Below are 23270 nucleotides of genomic sequence, written 5' to 3' on the forward strand. Positions count from 1 at the left end.
TAATGGTAAAATATGTTACAAGACAGTTTTCAGATTTACCAACGGCAAGGGGCAATATAGAACTTGTCTTGATGAGTATCATAAGTCTCCAGTAACTTGCCATTCCATGCAGGATCTTCAAATGAGAGACTGATTCTAAGTCTCCTGACAATTTCATCAGGAGCCCTAGAACTTCTGTCAAAACAGGCTGGTCTGATGAATCCAGTTGATGTTTCTACCTAAAAGCAAGAAAGAATGACTCAACAAAATTTGCACCAAGAGAACATGATCTCAAGTATTCACAGCAAGCATGTGAACGAAGAAAATACATGTGTAAACAGATAAACCAGATGCTCTAGCATTAAAAAGGAGTTTCATATGCCTGAGAAAGGGGTTTATCTAATGCTCTCCAAGTACTGTCCAAATCTATGAAAGCTAGATTCTGCATCTCCAAGCATAGTTACATAAAGTTTTTTTTAAGAAAAGGCATCATTCTGCATGAAGAAATGCATCACAATACAGTAAGAATTGATGATGATCATGTTCACCAAAAGATATCAACTAATTCACATATGCTAAAATATATCAGAGGGGTATGTACAACTATTGGGAAATAGTGAAATATTGACGTGTTCATCAAGGCAAATGACTACTGCACTGTAGCCTTGCCACAGATTCCTAATAGTGTACACTTTGGCTTCTTCTGTATATCTATTACACTGTGAACTGGTAAATGAACCAGGCCTCTACTGACTCTGCCTAGCTAACAGCTTATTCAGGATCATAAAACAGGCTGTTGAAGCTGAATATGGGCTTGTTTTACATGATCGTAGTATTCAACAAGTCCAAACAAGGTTCTTGCCTCGGTTAGGCTCAGATAAGCTTGTTAAAGAAGAATACACACCCACAACGTCACCATTGATCATGTAGAATAATAGCCAATTAGGGGTTGTGGCTCTCACATAACATTAAAGAAGATACTAAGAAGATTGCTGTTACAGAAGCACAAAAAAGGAGAAACAAGAGTAATCATGTGCCCCAGTATCATGGATAGTGTGGGTCCCCACTGTTAACTTTATAATCATCCTAATTAAGGTATTGCAAAATAATGTTAAAACAATAAAATATTACATCACATAACTGGATCTTTGTCTGGATCATAGTCACAAATATCGGTATCGGCTATATCTCGGCGAGGCTATTTCTTGCGATATTATCGGTTTGGTAATAAATCTTGGGAAAATCTTGGGACTTAAAAAAATAAAAAATAACAAAAATAAGAAAATTTCATGTTTAGACAAAAAAGTACATAAATAATAAAAGAAATAAGCAAAATATGTAAAAGAAAGAAGAAAAACATATTTAAAATGTAAAAATAAATAAAAAGTAAAACTAATTGATAATATCGTGATAATATTACGATATATATATTTCTAATATTTTGAAAATATCACGATATTTTACCTTTAATCTCGGTTTTCCATCATATCTCAATATTTTCAAAATATCGCTGATATCCGTGACTATGGTCTGGATGCACTTAATTACTATGATTCAAATCTAGAACTGACCCATTTTTCAGTGTGATCTCATGTAAATGTGTATCAGGTAAAAGCAGATGCACTACTCTAAATACCACGTAGATCAACAATTGAATCAAAAGATATGAAGGCCATAATTGTATTCTTGGAATGCTAGGAGCTACATTTTTTCATTCTCCAATATAAAAAAATCTTCAAGACAGATTTAGAAGATAAAGTCACATTTTATTTTCCTTTCTATTAATGTTCGACTGTGTTGGCAGATACGAAGCACATAAAATGGAAATACATAAGATATGACATTGCTACCTATGCCATGTAAACTACAGCAGGATAGAACAGAAACAGAGTTTATATTCACAGCATGAACATATTTGATGTGTGTCTTCAAATATGAAAGAAGCAATAGATGATAAGGCATGAGGCCGGCAAGTGGTTTTTACAGCACGAAGTTTACATCAAACATTGAAAAAGTGGGACCATTACATGATATGCCCACTGTGCCTTCTCAAAAAGATCAAGTACCAAGTTCATTTAAGCATCCATGGTGTACAAAAAAAAAGCTCCAATCCAGTAAAAGCATTAAAAATACCAAAACCTTTTAGTTTAGATTTATGCTGGAGATTATACTTAAAAGTAATGGAAATGTTGGCAGTATTCAAACATGAATATTATGAACTAAAGTTCTTCAAAAATATTGTCCATGACATAAGATCATAATACTGGAATTTAGAAAAGACTTATTACCATCTCAACTAATAGGGAATTTTAGAGAGAAGATACTTTTTTGAAACCACTGAACCTGTTATTTCAACCTTTTAAAACCACTGAACCTGACATTTCTAGTGCAGATGGAAACCTTTAAAAACTTTCAAAGAGAAAATAAGGCTCTGTTTGGAAACTGGCAGCTGGGATGCGAGTTTATGCATTTGGTAGAGACATGGTCAAACTACATTGGTGGTGGGTGTTAGGAATCTGGTAGCCGGGATGGGAGTTTTATGCATTTGGAAGAGGAAGTGAGACTGTATCATCTTTATATTTGCATTAAAGAGTGGATTTGGTTGCCATGACCTCCTAGAGGTGGTAACTACCAAATCCAGGATTTGACAGCTACCACTTCTCCAAATGCATAAACTCCCTCGGATTACCAGTTTCCAAACAGAGCCTAAATAAGAACCACTCATGGAAATTCATTGGCACGGAATAGAAATGATTTCCTAATATATATTGCCGCAAACTGCATCAAAAAAATAATAAAAATGGAAAATGACTGTATTGCACGTCAAAAATGACACATCTCCTGAAATGCCTTATAATTTTTTAATCTGCCCGATGTCCAAATTCGCAAGTTTTTGGCTATAAAAGGACCTTTTTACCCTTCACACAAGCGAATTTACTCCAGATATGCGAACTTCCTCCAAAATATCTAAATATGTTTATTTTTCCCACATATGCGAAATTCCTCCTAAATATGCAAGTTTCCTCCCAAATATGTGAATTTCTTTCCAAATATGAGAATATGCAAATTTTCTCCCAAATATGCGAATTTCCTCCTAAATATGTGATTTTCATCCCAAATATGTGAATGTCGTACTGTATTTATGAATGTCCTCCTGTTTGTGCCATTTTTTTTAATGAAAGTTTGCACATGTGTGAGGACATTCACAAATGTGGGAGTATTTAGTAAAAGGAGGTTTGCACATTTTAGGAACATTTGCAACCATAAAGTACGGTCATTTTCCACATATATATATATATATATATAGAGAGAGAGAGAGAGAGAGAGTGGTAGCTGCTTACCACTCACCTGGCGAGATGCTAGTGGACTCGCGCACGCTAAAAGGCAAAGGACCTTTAGCAGCGACTTTGAAGTATCTCTAAAGGCTTTAGCAGCACTTTTGAAGATTTTTTTACCTTTAGTGGCACTTTTCCAAATACCAAGCACGAGGCCCTTTGCCTGACATTCGCAAAAGTACGACATTCGCAACCATAAGTTGCAAAGGTCCCCAAAATGTGCGAACTCATTTTACTAAAATTGCATAAGGGGCACAGACAGGAGGACATTCACAAATGTACACATTTTGGGGACCTTTGCAACTCATGGTTGCGAATGTCACTAAAATGTGTGAGCCTCCTTTTAATAAAATCGCATAAGGGGCACAAGCAGGAGGACATTCGCAAAATGTTAGGAAGAAATTTGCATATTTGGGAGGAAGTTCGCATATCTGGAGGAAATTCGCTTGTGAGAAGGGTAAAATGGTCCTTTTAAAGCCAAAAATTTGTGAATTTGGAGCGGATTTCAAAATTTGTAGGGCATTTCAGAAAATGCATCATTTTGGTCGTACAATACGGTCATTTTTTCGTAATAATAAACTGATTCATAAAATTAACAAATTTCATGCACAAGCTATAGATGAAGAAAGAAACTGAGAAGTCATAGTATGGACTATGGACTAACCAGAAAGCCATTGACAATGGGAAGTAAGTTTCCAGAGTTATATCTCCGAGCATTATGACCCAGGACACACAGAGTTCGAATGTGAAAAACTGCATCACTGTTCTGTAATACTTTGATTATTTCAGAACACAAAGGCCAAGAAGAGCCACCCATTTTTCTGTCGCCTTCTGATTCACCACTATGATCTAGCTGCTGCAACAAAAACTATGTCAATAATGTATATTCCTACATCTTAAATAGAATGATTGTCTTTCTTTTTATTATTAGCAAAAGATAATTATGGAATCTTGTACAAACTTCAAAAGGTAAATCCTCATAGCCACCTATCAGATGCACCTGCAGATTTATAAATTCCTACAATGTTAATTTGTGTTGAAAAAGAGATGCAAATCATACTTCAAGAAGAAAGATAAAGAACCCACATCTAGCTCTGCATCTAAAACATTATTAAATAATGACAACATTCTGTTGAGGCCCAACGCAATAACTTTTGGAGAGTCCAGATGCGCAACACAGGTGCTGTATCAAAGAATAAAATAAATAAATAGCACTTCTGATATGACTGCTAAAAATCTATAATATTTCTAAATCCACGTCAATAAGTTTAATTAATATAACTTACATTCCATCTTTCTGGCTGCGAAGTACAAGTCCAACACATGTAGTTGCCTCATCTGTTCCAACAAACTGTTTTGCATATAATAGAACAATATAGTTGTGAACTTAGAAAGCTAGAATTAGAATCTGTTAAGATAAGTGGCATTACAGTGGTGGTATTTTTTCCATTTCATTCATAGTGGACTCCTCTATGTGTATCAGCGGTACCCCACTCTATGTATTTTATTTCAGATGTTGTTTACATGGTGTTTCCTTTGTTTTGCATTTCTTTTCTATGTAACTTTGTAATATGACTTGGAGTGGCATTGTTGTAATTCTTAACATTGACTTTTCTGTACCACTAAAATTAGGGCCTCTCTTATTAATAAAAGAAAGTAGTGTGCAGCCTCCACATCAAGAATAAAAGTTTTGGGGCTAAACTCTCTTCCCACAAGTTTCTCTCCCCCTTTTACTTTGCTCCAAGAAGAATTGTTAGGAAAAAATCCCAACCTATGCAACCAAGATACCATTTTCACTCATGTACATCATGGGTTCATATCTTGTCCTGAAGTAATGTGCCACCTAAATTAGCTTTACCTGAACTACAGTTGTGTCATGAAGTGGCACAGAATCCAAGACAAAAGAGGTACTAAAGAAAAACAATAATTTCATCAAACATAAATGAAATCCAAATGCATTATAATGCATTTGGCTAGATCAAATAATACACACCCATGAGCAAAAACAAGACATGAAAAATTAATACTTTATTAATGATAAATATTCACACAAATATAGAAGGTAACCTCATAAGTATATTTATCTCATACTAATAAGTATACCTATCCTAAAATACATAAAAGTGTATACCTAAAGTATACCAGGAGTACAGCTCAAATAAAATATACAGGAATACACACAAAAGAAAGAAAAATATCTAAGTACACTTGGTTTATACAAGACAAATACAATTACATAAGAAAAGACTACATATATCTTAACAGTATCTTAATAATGTAGCCTGAAATGACATAAAACATATCAATTACATCTTTCTATGATTCATTCTGTGATAGAATACATATAAGGAGATTTTCACAAGTATTCATTAAAAAGTAGGGACCTTACAAGAGGGTAAGGGCAGAAGAGTTCAAAGGAAATATATCAGTTACACAATTTAGTTCTTCAAGAGTTTAACTAATGAACTTAATCAAGCTATTGAAACGAGAATCAGGTAGAGAACACCATATAAAGAGAAAAACAGGATTAACCAGTCACAAAGTCCAACACTGATAACAATAAATTGACCAAAGAAGCAAATAATTCAGATTACAATTCCTAAAAAGCAGCATAAAAAATAAAAGGTCTCATTTTTCAAGTGCAGATTGGCAGATAAGATGATCTGGAAGCTTGATTTTTCAGTTGGATTTCAATATTTTGGGTGATGGTTTTAAATTATGCAAAAGGGGAAAAAAGGACAAAGAAGCCAAAGAGATAATGATAGTGAATGAAAGCAGCAAGCCAGCCGTGCAACATCCTGAATAGTCAAAAGGTCAAAAGAAATCACAAAAAAAATAAGAGCCAAGAGGATAGAAAAAACAGACAAGACACTGCAGCTAAATTAAACGCCTAACATTTTTCTTTTTATTTTATCATCTATAACTTGCCCAGGGTTTCAATGTCCTAAAATCAGAGTAAGGTTATTCCTACAATCAACTCTGATTCAGGTGAAATGACTAATATAATAGCAGAACCATCCTGACACTACCTCATTCATATTCGCATATTATATCACACATAATACAAGTACTTATAGTAGGACAAGAACAGACCTAAATAATCTTTATCAGGTCAAGATGGACGTAATTGGTCAATCATAAGTAAAAAAAACTCCTAGGAATGGCAAGTGTGTGCAACCATTAATTTTGATGTGAAACACCATCTATTTGATAAGTGCAATCCAAAGCCAGCATATAAACCTCAACAACAGAATTGATGTTTGAAAGAGGGATTCTCAAGTATGAAGAAAAGAACTTGGTTGATACTCATTTATGATTTTATGATCTGCAAAACAAACAAGTACAGCCTAAATCGAGGAAATAGCTGTCACCTGGGTAAGGGTGCGGGTGCGGGTGCGGGTAGGAGTGGGTATGGGTACAGAGGGTACAACACGGCAATTCCAAAAAATGTGAGTACGGGGACATGGCTATATATATATATATATATATATATATATATATATTAAATATCACATAAATACAAAAGAAATTCAAAATAAACTGAATATAATCTAAATATATATGTTATATCTAAAATATATATTATATACTGAAAATATAATTATATATTATAAATTGAATACAAACTTGATGTGCGTAGGGTAAAATGGTGTGTCCAGGTGTCAACGCGTGTCAACACGGGTACGGAGGGCAAAATGGAGTCTGTGTGACATAGGAAAATAGCATTGGAATGGCAATGCAACCATAAACTAATATTTGGTTTGCACTGGTCTACTAGATTCAAGCTTGAGAAAAATCTACAGCCTGAAAAGCAGATGCAGAAACAAATACACCATGATGAGAATTTGTGATAGAATGGTCATTTAAAAGGCACCTTTAAAAACAATAATCTATGGTTTTTCAAGAAACCAACATACATCAACATGTGCAGGATCAACAATTGCATATTCCCTTTGGAAGACGTAAACATGCTTCAGTGGGCAAGAGCTATCAGTTTGCACATCAGAGATTTAGACTTTCCATTCTGGTATTTCTTTAAATGAATTTGTTCCAGAGACCAATACAGGGTGCTCTAATAGTTCAACCAAAATTTCATGTCCCTGCAAACAATAGAGCCAGTGCATTCATTATGCACAATAAATTTAACACAACAAATACAATTGCTTCCAACAACTGAAATTATAAGAAATTGATTGCCAAGCTCATTAATAGTACATGAATAGTTAGTAATGCTCTGACTACACTGGATAGGCAGTAAGCCATTAAAAGTAGAACCAGCCATTGCCAGAACATCTGAAGAAACAGATGTTCTAAGTCAGTCTTCATGATATTATGTCATCACTAGATCATTCTTATTTGTCAGCAAAATCAGTACACAACAAATTATGCCAGAGATGTGATTATCTAAGATAAATACATAAGAGAGAATTACAGTACAAAACCATACAAAATATTAGTGCTGCAAACTAGGAAGAATTAATATCTGAGGTCATAATTATGTTGAATAATTTGGATATTCTCCAAAGGGTGGAGCAATATTAGTGCCATGACATATTGAGTTAGAGATCAAGAGTAATTGACTGAAAACATGAATGCAAGGTGTCACTGAAATCTTGAATGATGAAGGCAACATGTTTCAAAGTTTCACAACGCATGCCCTGAAAATCAAGCATCTGTGCAGGCATTATGTACTAAAACCCTTAGGAAGAACGGACAATTTTGGATATAATTACAACTTATGTTCTATGTCGCATGGATATGGCTGGGGTACAGGTTACAACCATTTTTATAAACTTTTCTATAAGACAGTATAATGGGGGCCAAAATGGAGTATCCGTGTGAATAGGTGTCTTTCAAAAATAAGTAGTTGATACTTTGACAATACTTTTTTGTTTTCTCAATTATTGACTATATAGTGAACAATGATGATGTCTAGCATCAAATAACCTTTGAGTTTTACTTTTCCAACAAGCCTTTTTTCCTCTTAACTTCAAGGATTTTACAATTTACATATTTCTTCATTTTTTATCATGCAATACCCCCCCCCCTCCCCTCTCTCTCTCCACCCTTTTTCCTCTTCTTTTCCTTCCCTGTTGACTATAAGAGAAGATTTGTAATCCTCTTTCTTACTCTTACACACACACACATACATACATACATATATATTTCAAATTCTTCAAACATTAACATGTTTGGCACTTCATATATAGAATAAAACACAAGGCAAATTTGAAATACGTGGGCACAATTTATTCAAAGTTAACTTGAAATATCATGACTTATAATTCACCTTAATTTTCCTCCACAAAAAACCATAGTTAAATATCCAACCTAGTGGCACATATAATTGAGTGTGGAAAGAGGTGCAAATGGAGTTTTTGGTTTTAAGGCAACAGCAGCGAGGAACCAGCAGTATTTTGAAGACAGGGGTTGGAAGATATATATATATATATATATATATATATATATATATATATATATATGTATATATATATATATAGAGAGAGAGAGAGAGAGAGAGAAATTTATACAGTTCAAATATCATCCTTGAACCTTGACAGTATGATGCCTTGAATATAGTTGATAAATCACGATCATGACCAACTTACCACCAATAATCTCTATCTTGTACAAAATGACAATGAAGGACCTCAGTAGAAATGTCAAGATTGATAGAAATTGACAATCAGCCTCGCTGCATTTTTATCATTTGTGGAAATACCTTGAATATGGGTAGCTATTTGACAACTCAGAAACCTCAGAAACCAGGACACTCCATTTTGGCTTACATACTAGTTTCAACATGAAACTGCAGCGACCACACAGGATGCTCGATAACACATTATGCACATAACTGAAGGTGTTTTAGACAACTGTTTAGCCACATATTTTTAATTCTGGAAACTAACGTCAAAAATTAAAGACTAAGTTTAAGAACATGTCAAAGACTGTATATAAACATAATATTTTCCTCTCATTTAATGAGAAAATTATAATTGAGTGATTGCATTGACACAACCCTTCATCTAAACATCTGATCTCACTCTTCCGCATACAAATACACATATATACATGCATGCATATATTCACCATTATATATAGGACAGTTTGAACTTGGAAGTTGAATGTGCCAATTTTCTTAGACTCAAAACTTGACCTACACATAAATTGCTTACATCAGTATCCTAGGAATAAATGTTCAACTTGTTAACCTTGTATTCTATCATCTAGAGAACCAGCAATTTTGGTATCCAAGTATTCTTTTTCCAAATGGAGTTTCCTTAAAGAGCACAAGCCAACTAACGATTACAGCTTGAACTAATGGCAGGTTTAAATATAATAAATAATAATAATTAAAAGAGGAATATATTTAAGTAATATTTTTACTAAAATGATGAAAGATTTTTTAAAATATGAACACAATAAGATTGAATAAAAGTATTGTTTAAAACATCGAAAATAAAAATTAAAAATATCATTGTTAATACCATGATAGTATCGTGACATACAAATTGTCGATTTTCAAAATATTTTGTTATTTTAAAATTTCAAATTATTTACTGGATATTAACCAGTAATATAGTGGTATTTTGATAATATCCAATGTTTGAGATAATGCTTAGGTCACTCTACAAGCAGCTGACTTCAGCATGAGTTAATGCATTTGCAAAATGTATTCTTTTAAGCAAGGCTTTAACGATCTTATCAAGCCCTTAATTATCCCATGTTCAACATCAATGCTAGCTTGTTTAACTAAAAGATCACAAAATAAGAATAAAGTTCAGCTTGCTTATTAAACGAGTAAGCTTGAGGCTCTCACTACAGGCTCCACCCATTGTGCAACCTTAAATTCTAATATGGCAGTGCAGTACTCTCATTCATCCTTCTTCCTCCTATTCTGACTTGCTAAACAGGAAAAAAAGGGAAAGCAAAGTGCTTTCCTTTGGAGCAAGCTCTCCAATCAACATCAATAATAATGAGAAGAGAACAATTCACTTAAAAATAATATTTTTTTATATATCTCACAATGCAAAGAATGGCGGTTAATATGTACACCAGTGGGGGCTTACAGGACTTGGTATGAACTGCATATGGGGTATCTGGTCAAGAGATGGTTCAATAAGTACCCACTAATAATTGTTTGCATGAAATAAGAGTAGGTAAAGGCACACCATGAATAGTTCTCGTATTGGAGTTTTTACAACTCAGGTGTGTTGACCAACTCACTAGATATGTAGGATCTTGGTACGACATTAGCAACAAATTTCATCTGAGGGAGGAAATATCCATTGGGTGAGAATATGCAACTTCAATCATCAACTAGAGAAGATACCCCAAAATTATAATCTCAAAGCTTTCACAAGTTGATTTTCCACTTGCACAATGACTTACAATTTCTAATAATATTTATACCATCTACATAATGTATGAGGATGAAAATTTCAGCTTCTGATGACCTCCCCTTACAGACATAGTTGTATCAATATAACATGACGTAAATCCAGCAGTTATCATAGCACTACTAAACATCATCCATGCTCTTGGAGCTTAATTGAGCCCATAAAATCAGTCGTAGTAGTAGAACCTTGAGGTAATTCCAGTGCTGCTTCTTTCAATATTGCAATTTCAACTTTCAGTGGACAAGGTGATTGGTGATTTTCTAGAGGATAAGGATACCAAAGATCTATCAAGGCAAGTGCTGTATAACTTCTCTTCACCCTTGGCATGCTCATAGAGACATTTCTGTTGCATGTTAGTAATCCTGCATCAGTTGAATGCTATCACATGTTTAACTATTCTATTATATACCAACAATCCCTAACAGACAAAGTATTTTCATTTTTAGCATTCTTCATATAGAAACTTCTCCTTGTTCCTCTTGCAGAAGCAATAGAACTATTCCCTCATATTCCTAATATTTCTTGATGACTACCGACGAGATATATTGAGGTTAATCTGATGCGAGCATTTTCACAAAATCATGCAAACCAATTTGCTTAAGTCGAAACGTCCTCTCGTTTAATTGATCCCCAAAAACCAAAAACACCACCCGTTTTCAGTACTACTGAACTGTCTTTGAATAGGAACAAACAGAAGCAAAAAAACGATTTTTGAAGAAAATAATTTACTGGGTAGTCGAAATTTCAGCAGAACAAGATATCCCGGTCCCCTGCATTCAATATATATGAAGGAAAACTAAGTATATTTTCACAATTAATCAACAATACATATTAATAGAACAAGGAAAGAACCAACATTTGTTCGAGGAATACTGCGGCAAAATTAAGGTTAATTTATATCTTCTGCAGCAGATTACTGGCGGAAACTCTTTAGTGGTTGGGAGAGAAAGTTCGATACCTGAAGAGGGGATACCGATGAAGAAGGTGTGGAGAAGGGGACCCCGCCAACGTAGATCATGATCAATTTATATGAATTCCAACCTCAATTCTGTATATGTTATATAATTTAGGTGGAACGAAGAACACCAAGTTTCTGAGGAAGAGGAGACGAAGATGCAGAAGAAGACGGGAAACTCCTTCAAAACAATTGAAAGGGTGTGGTTTTCGCAGGTTATTTTTTCTTCTATTTCTTAACCCTTGTGTTTCAACTGGTTTACATAGGAAAAGTTCACAGTAGCAGGCGGGTCGTTTCTCAAACAAACGCCTTGGGAAAAATTACGCCTACCTGGACCGGCCCGACCCGACCCGATTAAGGCCTGACAGGCCTGACCCATATTCCAGCCCGAGCTCCACCTGATGCAGTTGCAATCGGTCTGGGGTGGGGCTTGGACCAGACTTAGTTAACAGGCCGGGTCTGTCAGCCCCTGTGCATTTTACACATGGGCCCGGCACATTTCAGGCACGATTCAGCAATCGGGCCAGGCACCAGCCTGACCCAAACGGTTGCCCGTTGATCACCCCTACCTATAACAAACCAAGCCACTCGTAGCTCAGTTTGTGTTGGGTTCAGATCGGCTGCAATCACATGGCACAAAATTTATGCCTTAAGCACCTGATCGCCATTCATCAAGCTTTGGGCCCCACAACTGACAGGCCCTGTCCCCAAGATGAAGGGTGATCAGGTGCTTAATGCACAAATACTTGTCCAACCATATTACACATGATCTTTTCACGTTTGTGCTTGGCTCGTAAAGGAAGCGCGGTTCTACGTTCAGGGCCAAACACTTACAAAGTCTTTGGCCCTTTTAAGAGGGGGCGGGGGTAGTATGCCTTAATCTTTCTTGTCCAAGGATTCATGCTTAACTTTATAAGGGTGTAATTGGGTCCGGTATACCCCACCCAAACCAATGTCCCAAACCGATATTTGTGGACCCGTAGAGTTGGGTCGGGTCCAAAATGTAGACCCGTAATGAAAATGGGTTGGATCTTGGGTGTTGTAAATGAAGATCCAAACCTAAACAAACCCAACCCGATTATATACCCGAACCCAAACCGACCCATACCAGACTATATACCTGAATTGGTTCACTTGGCCGAGTTGGCAAGTCAGCCTGTTCAGACCGAGTTTAGGTAAATTTGTTTTTTCATTTGGAATTTAGAAAGTTCCTTGGAGATGGAAACCAGTTGCATGGTCAATTGATATTCCCCGTGAAGATTATCACTTCATTGGTTCTTAAAAGTCTCAAAAACCCAACTGTCTTGTTTTCTCTTGGCTTCTATTTCATCTTCTCACTAATTTTTTGCCTGATTGCAGCTTTTGAGAGTTGAGACTTGAGTTGAAAGAAACCAATGAATGACCATTGTAATGGCTTGAAAGTTGCATCTTTCTCTGGTTTGCATCTAATCAGAATCTCTCTCTCTTTTGCAACTTGAAATGATTGGTTGGCATGAAAACATTCTTTCCAAATTTGAATTTTGACATTATTGACAATAATTAACAAGTTTTTGATTTGTTAGCATATAATTTTAATAAAATAGTTAATTTCATTAATTTATATATATATATATATATATATATATATATATATATATATATATATATATATATATATATTGGCAAGTAATGAGGTCTAAAATACCAATCATATCAAGGCCCGAAGTTTAACCCAAACCCGTTAAGACCCGAACCAATAATACCCTAACCTGTTAAACTATATGGGTCTATTTTTTTCAGTCAACTCAAATTTGACCCGAATGAAAACGAGTCTATTAAAGACCTGAATCGATCATACCCAACATGTTAATCAATATAGGAATTCATAGTTACTAGGTATACTCGAATCTGAATGAGATTGGGTCAGGTTTGAGTCCTACTTTTAGACCCGATTCAGAATTGGGTCTTATCAAACCCGAACCGAACCCCAGCCTGGTTACACTCCTACTTAACTTGATGACCATATGTTTTTCTTTTCCACTTATGACGTAGAAACGTGTTCACCATAACCCTCTATTTTTTTCTTCAAAAACAACTTGATAATTCTTTTGGGCTTTATCCACCGAGGAGGAATAGCACGCGAAATCTCTAAGATTGAAAGGATAATTGGAAGCAATATTTTTTGTTTAATAGTCAAGCTTGGGTTAGATAGACCTCCATTAAAATTTGAACTTGTAACGTCCCAACACAAGGTGAAGTGCGCTAACAGCTCCTATCATACAAGGAGAGCCCAAACACAAGGTGAAGTGCAATAACGCCTCCTAGGAACCAAGCCCCTCGTTGGTATAATTAAAAGCAATAAGTATACGTGTCACGGGCCTATTTCCTTCAATGGGTCAGCGCGGCGCGACGATCTCTCCTCACCATCGCAAGCCTACTTGTTAGCTCGTTTGCCGATCGCGGAAGCTTGTAATCAGAGTGCAAGAGAGCAAGAGAGAATAGAGGAAGAGAAATTACAATCACAAGAAGCAATCACAATAAGGGTGAACAAAAGAAAGCTCAACGCATTTACTTCATTCACAATTTTGCCCGCAGGTGATTATAGTTCAAGTATACAGGCTGCCCCTTCGGGGTATTGATTCACCTGAACCGGGCAGCTTACATCAGACTCAACAAAAGCAAAACAGACTCTAAGCGTAATTGTATAATGTAAGTCGTAAGGGAACATGCTCTTCCCTTCAAATCATGTGTCATCCTCGGTGTCATCTATTTTGTGGTAAGCCCTAACTTCAATCGGGTAGCGATTGTTCATTCAGAATGCAGGCTCCCGCGTTGGTTTCATTGTTTCCTCCCACTGCACCAAGTATTTCTTCGTTTGACCCAAGTAGTTGACCTTGTGGCGAAGGATCTGGCTGAGGTACTTTTCGACCCGTTATGCTGCTGGGGCCCTCTGCATGATAGGAGCGTGTTGTGGCACACTGTGTTCTGGGTCTCCATCATCTGGATGGAACTGCTTGAGGTTGCACACGTGGAACACTGGGTGCACCTTGAAGTCTGGGGGCAACTCTAGCTTGTATGTCAGTTTGCCTACCTTCTTTGTGATGGTGAAGGGTCCTTCATACTTTCTTAGCAGTCCGCAGTGCCGCCCACGGAAGATGCCTGTGGGACCAGGATATAGCTTCACCAACACTTGGTCCCCAACTTGAAACCTTGCGGGCCGACGATGCTTGTCCACCCACTTCTTCATTCTCTTTGCCACCTTATGTAAGAATGCTTTCGTCAACTCATTCAGCTCGTGTCAGTCGTGAACAAACTGATAGGTAAAGGATGTCCTTCCCTTTTCTTGTGTAGCAAGAGTGTGTGAGGCCAGTGGTTGTTGCCCCGTGACTATCTCAAATGGGTTGTGGTCTAAAGACTCACTCTTCTGCAGATTATAACAAAATTATGCCACGTCAATGAACTTCACCCAATTTTTCTGATTGGCACTAACAAAGTGCCTAAGGTACTGCTCAAGTAGCATGTTGATGTGCTCTGTCTGCCCATCTGTCTGCGGATGAAAGCTTGTTGAAAACAGCAAATCAGAGCCAAGCAGCCGGAATACTTTATGCCAAAACTTGCCTGTGAAGCGAGTATCACGATCGCTCATAATGCTCTTTGGTATGCCCCAGTGCTTCACCACATGCTTTACGAACAACTCTACAGGGCACTCCTTCAAAGCTGGAATGAATGTGACATACTTTGAAAAATGATCCACCACAACTAGGATGAAACTGAGGCCCTCTACCTTTGGCAGACTAACAATAAAGTCCATAGAGATGCTATCCCAAGGACGTTCTGGAATTGGTAGAGGCTCAATGAGACCTGCAACCTTCTGGTTTGTCCCCTTATCTTGTTGACAGATGAGGCATGTTCGCACATACCACTCTACATCATCCCTCATCTGCGGCCAATAATAACCTCGCTCAAGGAGTGCTAAGGTACGCTCCTGACTAGGATGACCGCCCATAATGTATCATGGCACTCCTTAAGCAATTATCGGTGGAGGCTTCCCCACCGCGGTATGAAGATGCGTCCCTCTTTTGTCACGAGGAGGCAATCCTGTAACCAAAATCGTTGAGTCTTCCCTGCTTACGCCAGAGAAACAAGGTGTTGTGTTGTCGGATCCTGCTGCATACCTTAACGGATGCGGCTCAGCAATGTGCCCTCCAAATGCACTTTAGAAGGCTCCGCACATGCAGCTGCCAATTCAGCCTTGCGGCTCAAGGCATCTGCCATAATTTATTTTCTTTCCAACCTTGTACTCTAGGGCAAAGTGGAACTCAGCCAAAAACATCTATCACCGAGCTTGTTTAGGCGTCAACTTCTTTTGTGTCTGAAAATAGCTCGTGGCCACATTGTTCGTCTTGACGACGAACTCGGCACCCAGAAGATAGTGCAACCAAGTCTTAAGGCAATACACGATGGCTGTCATCTCACGTTCATGCACCGTGCAACGCCTCTCTGCATCCTTTAGCTTACGACTCTCATATGCAATCGGATGGCCATCTTGCATAATAACTCCGCTAATGGCAAAGTTTGAGGCATCCGTGTGGACTTCAAAGGGTCTCGAGTAATCAGGCAGTCGCAGCACTGGCTCTCTCACTAAGGCTTTCTTTAAGCCATCAAAAGCATCTTCGCACACTCCTGTCCAGAGCCATACCCGATTCTTCTTTAGCAAATTAGTGAGGGGCGCAACAATGAGGGAATAGCTTTTGATGAAACACTGATAGTAGTTTGCCAAACCAAAAAATGATCGCAACTTTGACACTTTGTAAGGCGGAACCCATTCTTGGATGACTCTTATCTTTTGTCCATCCATACACAGCACACCACGCCCCACAACGTGACCAAGGAAGTTGATCTCCTCCTGCCCGAAGAGACACTTCTCTCGCTTAACATAGAGGTCATTCTCCTTCAGCACCTGAAATACTGTTCGCAAGTGCCCGACATGTTCCTCCATATTACTGTTGTAGATCACAATGTCATCCAAGTAGACTACCACGAACTTGTCTAAGTACGGGTAGAAAATCTGATTCATTAGGATCGTGAACGTAGCTGGAGCATTCGTCAACCCGAATGGCATTACTAAGAACTCGTAAGCACCATAGCAGGTGACACAAGTTGTCTTCGGCTCATCACCATCTGCAATCCTCACCTGCCAATAACCCGATCTCAAGCACTACCTAACTGGTCGAACAAGTCTGCTATTAGGGGTAATGGGTATTTGTTCTTTATCGTGACCTTATTCAAAGTACGGTAATCCACACATAACCGTTTGGAGCCATCATGTTTCATCTGAAAAATAACTGGGGTGCCAAATGGGGCTTTTGATGGACGAATAATGCCTGCATCCAGCATCTCGTTTAGCTGCCTGCGCAGCTCCTTCAGCTCAGTTGGCCCCATACGGTATTGAACCATTGTAATAGGCTTCACTCTCAGGGTCAACTCAATCTTGTGGTCGACCTCACGTCTTGGCGGGAGACGCTTCGACAATTTTAGAGGCATCACCCCCTCCCCCCCCGAAACTCCTCCAATAGTGCGGCTAGGGTCGGCGGCACTGCTGCTTCTACCCTCTTTTCTTCTGCGCGCACTGCAACTAAGAATGTCTATTTCTCATGCTTGACACCCTTCTTCAGCTGCATTGCCGATATCACTAAAGACTTGCCTTTCTACGTAAGGCACTGCACTGTGTGGGACAGGTCTGACCTCATAATCGTCAATGTGTTAAACTTTGGTAGTATCAAAACATTCTGGCTTCACAGAAACTCTATACCCAAAATCACCTTGAAATCGTCCAGGGGCACCACAGAGAAGTTGGCTTTATCGACCCAACTCCCCACTTGAATAACCACATCTCTTGCTTCACCAATGATGAACTTGACCTCAGAGTTTACTGTTTTGATGGTCCTCTGCTTTGGCCCAGGCTTCAAGCCCAACCGCTCTGCCTCTTCCTGCGAGACAAAGTTGTGTGTGGCTCCGAAGTCTATCATTTTTGAAGTAGACTTTCCATTCATAATGCCTTCCAAGTACATAAGTTCCTTACTGACCTGCATGTTCTTAGCCGCGCAACTTTTAGCTGCATTAATCGATCGCATGACCCCCATCCTTGGTTGCATTGTCTCAGTGTCACTGCATTCAGTATCACTGCATTCTTTCTATGCAGCATTAGCTTGCCTGTCGTCCTTCACGAGGCACTTTGGGCACTGCCTGGCGATATGTCTATCGCCATAGAACCAACATGTCACAACCGCACCCTTGTTGTTGTTGTTATGCTTTGTGAAGTTCAGTTTCTTTTTAGATTGATGGTGTGTCGACACCTCACCTTTATCATCGCGTCGCTCGTCCTTCTTGCCTTCGTAGTCAGGCTTCTTTCCGACTTTGGTTGATGGAGTGAAAGGCTTGCGCTGAGTGTCAACTAAGCGCTCGACCACCACATATGCATCTTCCAAAATACGAGGGTTGCTTCTTTCCACTTCAGAATGTGCCCATGGATGAAGTTCCACAAATGAACAAGTTAAGCTTGTCGTCTTCTGGCATGTTAGGTATCTCCAGCATAAGCTTTTGGAACGTCCTGACATAGTCTTGCAATGAACCAGAGTGTTTGATCTCATGAACTATCTGGTACGCCTGCCTCTGGGCGTTTCTTGACGTGAAATAGTTGCACAACTCTATTTTGAAGTCATCAAAGGTGTTTATCACGCATTGACCCCTCTCCATGACGCTGCGCTTCTGCCTTCACCAAGTGATAGCATCTCCATCAAGTAAGGCTGTTGCGGCCTTAATCCTCATATCCTCATTGATCACATTCTAGATATCCAAGTAGTCTTCTACTTAGAAAAAGAAGTTCTCAATGGTCTTGCTATCATGAGAACCATTGAATTTCGCAGGTCTTGGCAAATCAATTCTTGATGACCTCTCACCATTTTTGTCATTTAGGGTCACCGTCCACTGCAATATACGGTTCTTCAACTGAAGCTCCCCTACTTCAGTCTGCAAGTCGACCACTATAGTTGTCAACGAGGTGACCTGCCCCATTAGTAAATTTACATGCTCTTGCAGGCTCGCCACCACATCATTCAGTCCACTGAATGATTCACATACGCGTGAAATTGCTTCCTCATGTGAAGTCACATCTTCCACCAGCTTGTTAACAGTTGCAACCAACTCTTCTTGGCCCCAAGGTGAACCCATCTCTTCAGCTTCGGCAACTACCTTGCCTTTGGTGTTACGCAAGTTTTGATAAGGCGCCACGATGTCTTGCTTACAAATCGCAGCATGTCGGTGTGTTTGTCGACATCGACTCCAGAGTCCCTTTCCCAGCACAAGAACGGGCTCTGGTACCACTTGTCACGAGCCTATTTCCTTCAATAGGCCAGCGCGACGCGACAGTCCCTCCTCACCGCCACAAGCCTACTTGTCAGCTCGCTTGCCAGTCGCGAAAGCTTGTAATCAGAGTGCAAGAGAGAATAAAGGAAGAGAAATTACAATTACAAAAAGCAATCACAATAAGGGTGAACAAAAGAAAGCTCAACGCATTTACTTCATTCACAATTTTGCCCGCAAGCGAGTACAGTTCAAGTATACGGGCTGCCCCTTCAGGGTATTGATTCACCTGAACCGGGCAGCTTACATCAGACTCAACAAAGGCAAAATAAACTCTAAGCGCAACTGTACAATGTAAGTCACAAGGGAACAATACGTATGTATAATAAAAATAAATTTTGAAATGGTGTAAATTAAGCAACATCAAGCTTAAATCTTTTTATCGTTCTCTCCCTCTATGGTTGTTAGGCTATATTTTTCAAGTAATTAAGAGGGTTGATTGTAAAAAACATGAATACATTTTTTCTTGTGGCAAGCAAATTGGAGGAACCCTCCTAAGGAATTTGGATTCAAGAATTGAGAATTTACATTAAATACATTAAGGTCACAGCTGTGACTCCTTAGCCTGTGATTGTCGATCACATGTGTTCACATCTGTGACCAACTTTCACAGGTTTAAAGGTCTCAACTTTCATAGTTAAGAGTTTATAATTTGCATGTGCTTGTGTTTGTGTTTTTAGTGATTCTTATCTTCTTGTAACCAAGAGTTATAGGTAGTTAATAAAGTTCAAGAATTATACTAGATATTTATAACTAAGTGGTGTGTACGAGAAGAAAAGTGTTGCATATAATAAAAATAAATGCATAGTGTGATGTATTTGCATTATATACCTAATACGGGTAAACACTTAATTTGTAATTTATATTATTTTTAATGCACATAGTTTTGTTATCTACAAGCACTTAGCAATAAATATCATTTATTTTATTTTTTTTGTACCTGCAAATCAATTAGCACAGTGCATATATATATATATATATATATATATATATATATATAACTAAACTATTAATTTCATCTAAGCACATTTCATTTGCTAATATAAACTATGCACATGCATATGCAAAGACAGCATTAGCAAAGGTAAAGAGCTTTAAAGAAAACATTGATAGAAGAAGTTTTTCCAACCAAATGACACAAATATGGTGAGTGGCTTCGTCCACCAACACCTATACCATAGGACAGTAATTAAATTAGTTGCAAAGCACCGTCTATGAACTGCAGGTAGGGATGTCGATGTAACCCGAAATCTAACATGAATCCATAGGGATGGCAGTGGATCGGGGGAAAACAGGCCCCGCCCCGCCTCATCCTGTCTGGGTCAAGAATAAAGGATATTAAACGGAGGCAAAAATAAGGTTAAAATAAAAACTCGTGTGAAGATGGAGGTAGAGATGAACTTACACTTTTCCCCGTCTCATCCCCGATCCTCATCCTCGTTAATAAAATAACTAAAATACCTTTAGGGATGGACAAGGCCCCATCTTGACTCACTCGGTTTGGACCAGGGACGGAGGACATGAAACGAGAATTAAAGTGGAGATGGAGGTTAAAATTCAAACTTGTGCGAAGATGAAGGCAGGGATGCAAGGCAGAATTTTAAGACGGAGCGGGGGTGGAGACCTTGTCCCTCGCCTCCTCCCCGTCCACTGCCATCCTTATGAATCCGTGTTCAATAGCCAGATTTGGTCCGACTATTTATCGGATTCGGGTTTGGTATTGAGTTTTTCATTAAACTCAACCTGGAATCCAGCCAAAACCCGACCGGATCAAGTGTAAACATCAGGTTTTATTATTATAGTCGTGCGAGTCAACAACCAAAGGAAAGCCCGAACTCCATCGTTCCATTATTATTATTAAATCCAACGCGAATTACATGCTCAAGACCACAGTAGACATCCATGAAAAAACACTACCACAACAACAGAAGCTCCGATGTAAGGACACCAAGATGAACCAAATCAACCAACAAGAACAACAACAAAGACCATCTCTAGGGTTCGCCCCTACCATGTCCAGGCAAGGCCGAGTGCGCACCGCCCCCGGTGCCAGTGGTGTTCACGCGGGTGCGCTCCTTCTCCGCTGCATTCAGAGTGCGCGCTTCCTGCTTATTGTGCTCCGCCTCGCAGATCCTCTCCTCCTTCTTGAGCGTCGCCGCCTCCTTCTCCAGCTGGTCGTGTGCGGTCATCTTCTCCGCCTGATCAACCAATTAAACCATGCGTTGTCATTCATTCAAGACCGATTTAACTGTTTAAGCTAATGAGACTGTAAATCACACGAGAGAGAGAGAGAGAGAGAGAGAGAGAGAGAGAGAGAGAGAGAGAGAGAGAACCTTCTCTTGCACGGAAGCCTTAGTCTTGTCCATGCCAGCTTTGGCAGATGCTGCAACGTTCTGTGCCGCTTCCTTGGCGGAAGCAGCAGCATTCTTCGCCGACTGCATGCTTTCTCAACGCTACTAGCGCACCACAAATACACACAAAGAACCGAAACACTTGATACTTGAGATGTCTACAGTAACCAACCAAGATCCTCACCGGCCAAGAGACGGAAAGACGGATGGGCTTTATGTACAGAGAGAGCGCATGGATTCAGGACCCGCACTGTTTTTTTCTTTTTGTTGTTGGACACGTATGACATTTTGAGGGTTTACGTGTTGATTGGAGAAGGATGAGTATTCCGTTTTTTTTTGAACTTGTCAAAGCACATGGTTAGTTGACACGTCGTTCGGAGCAAGCAGCTGCAGAGCGTAACGAGCGCCACCGCCGGAGCCATGCTCCGCTTTGACCTGGCAATTAGGGGTGTCAACGGGTCGGGTTTGGTTTGGACTCAGGTGAAATCAGACTCAAATTAGATTTAAGATGATGGTACTAGGTTCAGACCCGGGTCTAATCAGATATACTATAAGAGAAATTATACTGAGATCTTATAAGAACTACATGAACCGAGACCATACTGGATAAAATAATGTTTTTTTTTTTATCATTTTTACATTGAAAATTTGTGGGTACAAAATTTCACAAACCATAAGAGAAATCATATTGGGATCTTATAAAAACTACATGAACCAAACTCAAACCATACTCGGTAAAATAATATTTTTGTATCACTTTTACATTGAAAATTTGTGGGTATAAAATTTCACAAACCATACTCAATCCATGTATTACATGTATTAGCAGGACCCTTCGAGTTCAACCCACATTCTAATCCAGTATTTTTATTTATCACCAAACCCTAACCCTATAGGGTTTGGTATGGGTCGAGTCCGGTTGACACCCCCACTGACAATGCTTTGAAAGTGACAAATGAGAGTGAAGTGAGAGTGGTTTGGGTTGAATATAATTTATTAATTTTTTTTATAGGACTACCCATATCATGCAAGGAATGTTGTGATTAATTATTATCATTTACTAAATTAATTGTGGTATAAATGTATCATACAACATATAAAAGCAGAAGTAGGAGTATTTGATGTCAAAATTTTAATCTTTTTATCATTTTTTTAAATAGCTCTCATGCCATGTTCTTTTGATATGAAATTATAAAATTTATCAAGATATTTGCATTTTTTTTCACAAAAACCCAAGCGTTGCTTATAGAGATTTATGAAAATCTCGCGATAATATCGCGAGAAATTGCCCAAAAGTTTTAAAATGGCAATTTCTTGCAAGATTTTCAAAATATCGCAAGATTTATGAAAAAACATAAATACCACGATTTAAACACAATATTTATGTTTTAAATAACTATTTATCATAAAAAATTTATGTAATTTTATTTTTAAATAATTTTTAATAATATTTTTTTATAAAAATTAATTTTTATATTTATTTATTTGTTTTTTTATTGCCAAGATTTTGCCAAAAAAAATGTGAGATTTATGAAAAATTTTCAATTTCTCATGAGTTTTTGAAAAACGAGATTTTGCCGATAAAAACTTTTGTCACTATGTCTGCAATGCATTAGGTTCGTTACCTATCAATTTGAGATGTTTTTACATTGCCTTGAGGTTGGTGTCAAACCATGAAACACCATTGTGATGACCCATGTTACCTGTAATACATTAGGTTTGATGACAGTATGCCTACCTAGGATCATAGTGATAACCTGTTCTTTTTCGTTAAATATTGGCAGCCAAAATTTTGAAAAATTTGAAACTTTTTTATATATCTCGGGGGTTTTGGCAAAAAAAAGGTAAA

The 23270-nt window shown here is 38.2% G+C and overlaps 2 protein-coding genes across 3 annotated transcripts in view; both read right to left on the reverse strand.

Moving 5' to 3' along the window:
- Nucleotides 1–11880, reverse strand: part of LOC149829011 (protein N-terminal asparagine amidohydrolase family protein) — a 34077-nt gene extending 22197 nt beyond the window's left edge. The window contains exons 1-6 of one of the 2 annotated variants that reach the window (XM_090017864.1): nucleotides 11673–11880; nucleotides 4601–4665; nucleotides 4401–4497; nucleotides 4276–4314; nucleotides 3979–4167; nucleotides 40–218 (exon numbers count right to left, since the gene is read on the reverse strand). In XM_090017864.1, the coding sequence (XP_089873990.1) occupies nucleotides 40–218; nucleotides 3979–4167; nucleotides 4276–4314; nucleotides 4401–4497; nucleotides 4601–4665; nucleotides 11673–11732 (629 nt within the window). In that variant the 5' untranslated portion in view covers nucleotides 11733–11880. Of the gene's footprint in view, nucleotides 1–39; nucleotides 219–3978; nucleotides 4171–4275; nucleotides 4315–4400; nucleotides 4498–4600; nucleotides 4666–11672 lie in introns of both variants that reach the window. The other variant, XM_090017863.1, reaches the window with a different exon arrangement.
- Nucleotides 11881–21064: 9184 nt separating this feature from the next.
- On the reverse strand, nucleotides 21065–21511 carry LOC149829012 (uncharacterized). Its single transcript, XM_090017196.1, has 2 exons — nucleotides 21404–21511; nucleotides 21065–21268 (listed from the first exon to the last, which is right to left on the reverse strand). Exons 1-2 carry the CDS (start codon nucleotides 21509–21511, stop codon nucleotides 21065–21067), a joined length of 312 nt encoding a protein of 103 aa, XP_089873322.1.
- Between the last annotated feature and the right edge of the window lie 1759 nt (nucleotides 21512–23270).

Source organism: Nuphar pumila, chromosome 9 (assembly GCF_984573655.1).
Source record: "Nuphar pumila chromosome 9, dmNupPumi1.hap1.1, whole genome shotgun sequence".
Classification (NCBI taxonomy): Eukaryota; Viridiplantae; Streptophyta; class Magnoliopsida; order Nymphaeales; family Nymphaeaceae; genus Nuphar; species Nuphar pumila.

Excerpts from the sequence above, each read along its gene's own strand:
- LOC149829012 (XM_090017196.1), bottom strand. The coding sequence starts at position 21,511 with ATGCAGTCGGCGAAGAATGCTGCTGCTTCCGCCAAGGAAGCGGCACAG. Across the intron at positions 21,269-21,403 it reads AGGCTTCCGTGCAAGAGAAG|GCGGAGAAGATGACCGCACA; the intron begins GTTCTCTCTCTC and ends TTGGTTGATCAG.